Consider the following 3196-nt stretch of genomic DNA (forward strand, 5'->3'; position numbering starts at 1 on the left):
TGATGCCATGAGCGTGCGTCGGTCGATGGCAGTGGTGTGTCCCAATCCAGCCCCTGCATCCAGGCGGACTGAATCAGAACCTTTGCTCGGACGACAACGGGCGCCAGCCACCCGAGTGGATCAAACAGCCGAGCTGTTTCCGCGAGTGCTATTCGTTTGGTGAAGGTGGCAATCTTCCGCGGATTTATTTTGAATCCGAAGCTATCGGCGGCTGGGAACCACCTCAAACCGAGAGTCGAATGGTTTTCGTTCTCCCATGCGTGAGAGGCTGTCTCCAGACGATGCGCGAGAGGAATCCCGGCGAGCAACTCCTCATTGTTGGCTGCCCACTTTCGGAGCGGGAACCCGCCCGCCATGCACAACTCCCGCAGCTGTGTTTGAACAGCAGTCGCATCGCGAATTGTGTTCGCGCCGGTGACGATGTCGTCCACGTAGCAGTCCTGCCGAAGAACTGTCGCGCCGAGCGGATACCGGGAGCGCTCGTCGTCGGCCAATTGCCGCAGTGTCCGAATTGCAAGAAACGGTGCACTGGCTAGCCCGTACGTGACGGTATTCAATTTATATTCGCGCACTTCTTCTGATTGCTGCCTTTTCCACAAGATGCGCTGGAAGTTCCTGTCGTCTGGATGTACTAGTATCTGACGGTACATTTTTTCGACGTCAGCTATCATCACGAATTGATGCCGACGCCATCGCGACAGAACGTCAGACAATCCAGGTAAGAGATTAGCTCCAATGTATTGATTTGAATTCAGCGATTCACCGGTCGAGACGCGCTGTGATCCGTTGAACACTACCCGAAGCTTTGTGGTGGAGCTTGACTCCCGAAGGACGCCGTGATGCGGTAAGTAGCATACTAACTCACCTGGCCGTGCGACTTTTACCTCCGTCATGTGCCCCAGGTCCTCGTATTCTTTTAGGAAAGCATGGTACATCTCTCCGAATCGGGCGTCCTGGGCGCCCTTCCGTTCCATGGATGTGAGAAGATGCATGGCTGACCGACGGGTCTCGCGGAGAACAGCAGGCTGCGTCTTGAGCGGGAGCCGCACCATGTAGCGTCCGGTCGGTAGCCGAGAGTGTGTGCTGGCGTAATGTTCCTCGCACTTCTGCTCTGCGGGCGTTAAGACGACGGAGGGCTTGGCCTCCTCCTCCTGCTCCCAAAACTGCCGAACCAGTTTGACAAGTTCATGCTCGATTGAGCACTGGCACGAGGCAGCTCCGTGATGTGTCGGATGAGCCTCCTGACAAAATCCAGCCGAAGATCGTACGCTGAGCAATGGGAGCGTCGATTTCACCCTTGCGAAGGCCTTCCTCGAATATGACGGAACAGACCTCCGCTCCGAGCAGAAGCTCGACGGGATCTGTCGATGAAAAGTCGGGGTCTGCTAGAGGGAGACCTTGGAGGTGTGGCCATGCGTTGCCCTGCTGAGAGCCTGTGCTCTGATACAGCGACAAGCGCGGCAGCACGACAGCGACTGCAGAGATGGTCGCTCCAGTCACCGTGGAAGTGAGTTGCAACGTGACCTTTCCTCGAGCTGTCCCGGAAGGAGTTCCTCCGATTCCGAAAATGGCGAAGGTGGATTTGGCACGTTGCAGTTTGAGTCGCTGAGCCAAGGTTTCGGATATCAGGGACACTTCTGATCCCTGATCGATCAGCGCTCGCACCTTATGTGGAATGCCATAAACATCGTTGACGGAGAGGCGTGCAATGGCCAGCAGGATGGCCTTGTGGTCCTTGCGTGGTTGCGAGACCGTTAGTGCACTGGCCTCGACGATCGCTGGCGGCGAAGACGATGAAGTGGCGTCATGCAGAAGCGAATGATGTTTCGCGTTGCACAGAATGCACGTCTTGGTCGACGGGCATTTGGAGAAGGCATGGTTGCCTAGACAATTGGAGCACAGTCCTTGGTTGTCGACTATGGTCTTCCTTTCCTTCGGAGTCTTGGCCCGAAACTCACTGCACGCCATGAGAAAGTGAGAGCCCTTACATAGAGAGCAAGTGCTTGATCCGGAGATTGACCTGGCGTGGTTCGATTTCGCGGACCGAGAGCTATTGACCTTGGCTTGGCCAGACTTGTTCTCACTTTTGACGGTGGCTGGTGCGAGAGCTTCGAGAGTCCGTATCTTTTCGATAAGGAAAGTTCGGAGTGCTGCAAACTCTGGAGGATTTGACGACGTCCGAATGGCGGTTTCCCAATCGCGTCTCGTCTGTGGATCCAGGAGCTCTACCACGAGATGAATAAAGAGATCCATCCCGTGGGTGGCGATTGGTCGACCGAGACTTTCTTGCGCATTGGCTGCGCAGGTCATGCCTTGAAAGATACGTCGCAGTTCAACAGCTGATTCACTCTTCATTTTGGAGACAGCGGTGAAAGCGGAGAAATTGGATCGCACTAGGACTCGCTGATTTTCGTAATATTCCTTGAGCGTGGCCCAAGCTCGCTCAAAGTTATCGCTCGTAAGAGGTAGATCGCGGATTAACTTGCTTGCTTCACCTTGCAGGGATGTTCGCAGATAGTGGAACTTTTCCACGTTGGTGACTGAAGGATGCTTGTTCACAACGGAGAGGAACAGATCGCGGAATGAGAGCCAGTCTTCGATTGCCCCTGAAAATTGTGGCAGATTGATTCGAGGCAACCGTGGATTGTGCGAGGCGTGTTCCCCGGTAGGATTGACTGTCTCTGGCATTAGCTCGAAACTTCGTTCGGATCGTTGGAGATCGCACGACCAGTCCGTCAAGGCTCCCCGTTGCAACACGTAAGTCGTTTCCGTTGTTTCGTACAAGTCATCCTTGATATAGTCGGTCGCGCTGAGCTTGTCGGAGAATTTTGAGCGGAGCAGTTCGTGTTGAGCATCAAATTTTGACCAAGCGGCATCGAGAGTCTTGATTTTCGCCTCGATTATGCCCGAGGTCACGTTAGATTGACCTTGCTTTTTCAAATTCTCAACCGCTCGGGCCATGCGGCTGAAAAGTACGTGCTGTTCATCAATAAGAATGTTCATCTCACTGCTCATTTTTTACGACCGTCCCTTTTTTCAGGTTGCACTGACACGGATTGTTGGAGTTTACTGGAGTTCGCGCACTTGCGACGTTGGACAACGGACGTGGCTATCCGGCTCGAAGGACCAAAAATTAATGTTCACAAGCGCGCGTTGCGATGAAAATTTTGTTGGTTTCACAGGCGGCGGTTGCTTT

At 54.0% G+C, this 3196-nt stretch overlaps 1 protein-coding gene across 1 annotated transcript in view; it reads right to left on the bottom strand.

Moving 5' to 3' along the window:
- The window catches only part of LOC105450315, a 7997-nt gene extending 4982 nt beyond the window's left edge, over positions 1 to 3015 (bottom strand). The window contains exons 1-2 of the mRNA XM_011690098.1: positions 1333 to 3015; positions 7 to 1241 (exon numbers count right to left, since the gene is read on the bottom strand). Coding sequence (XP_011688400.1) covers positions 7 to 1241; positions 1333 to 3015 — 2918 coding nt within the window. The remainder of the gene's footprint in view (positions 1 to 6; positions 1242 to 1332) is intronic.
- Between the last annotated feature and the right edge of the window lie 181 nt (positions 3016 to 3196).

Source organism: Wasmannia auropunctata, unplaced genomic scaffold (assembly GCF_000956235.1).
Source record: "Wasmannia auropunctata unplaced genomic scaffold, wasmannia.A_1.0 LD336064.1, whole genome shotgun sequence".
NCBI classification, from domain to species: Eukaryota; Metazoa; Arthropoda; class Insecta; order Hymenoptera; family Formicidae; genus Wasmannia; species Wasmannia auropunctata.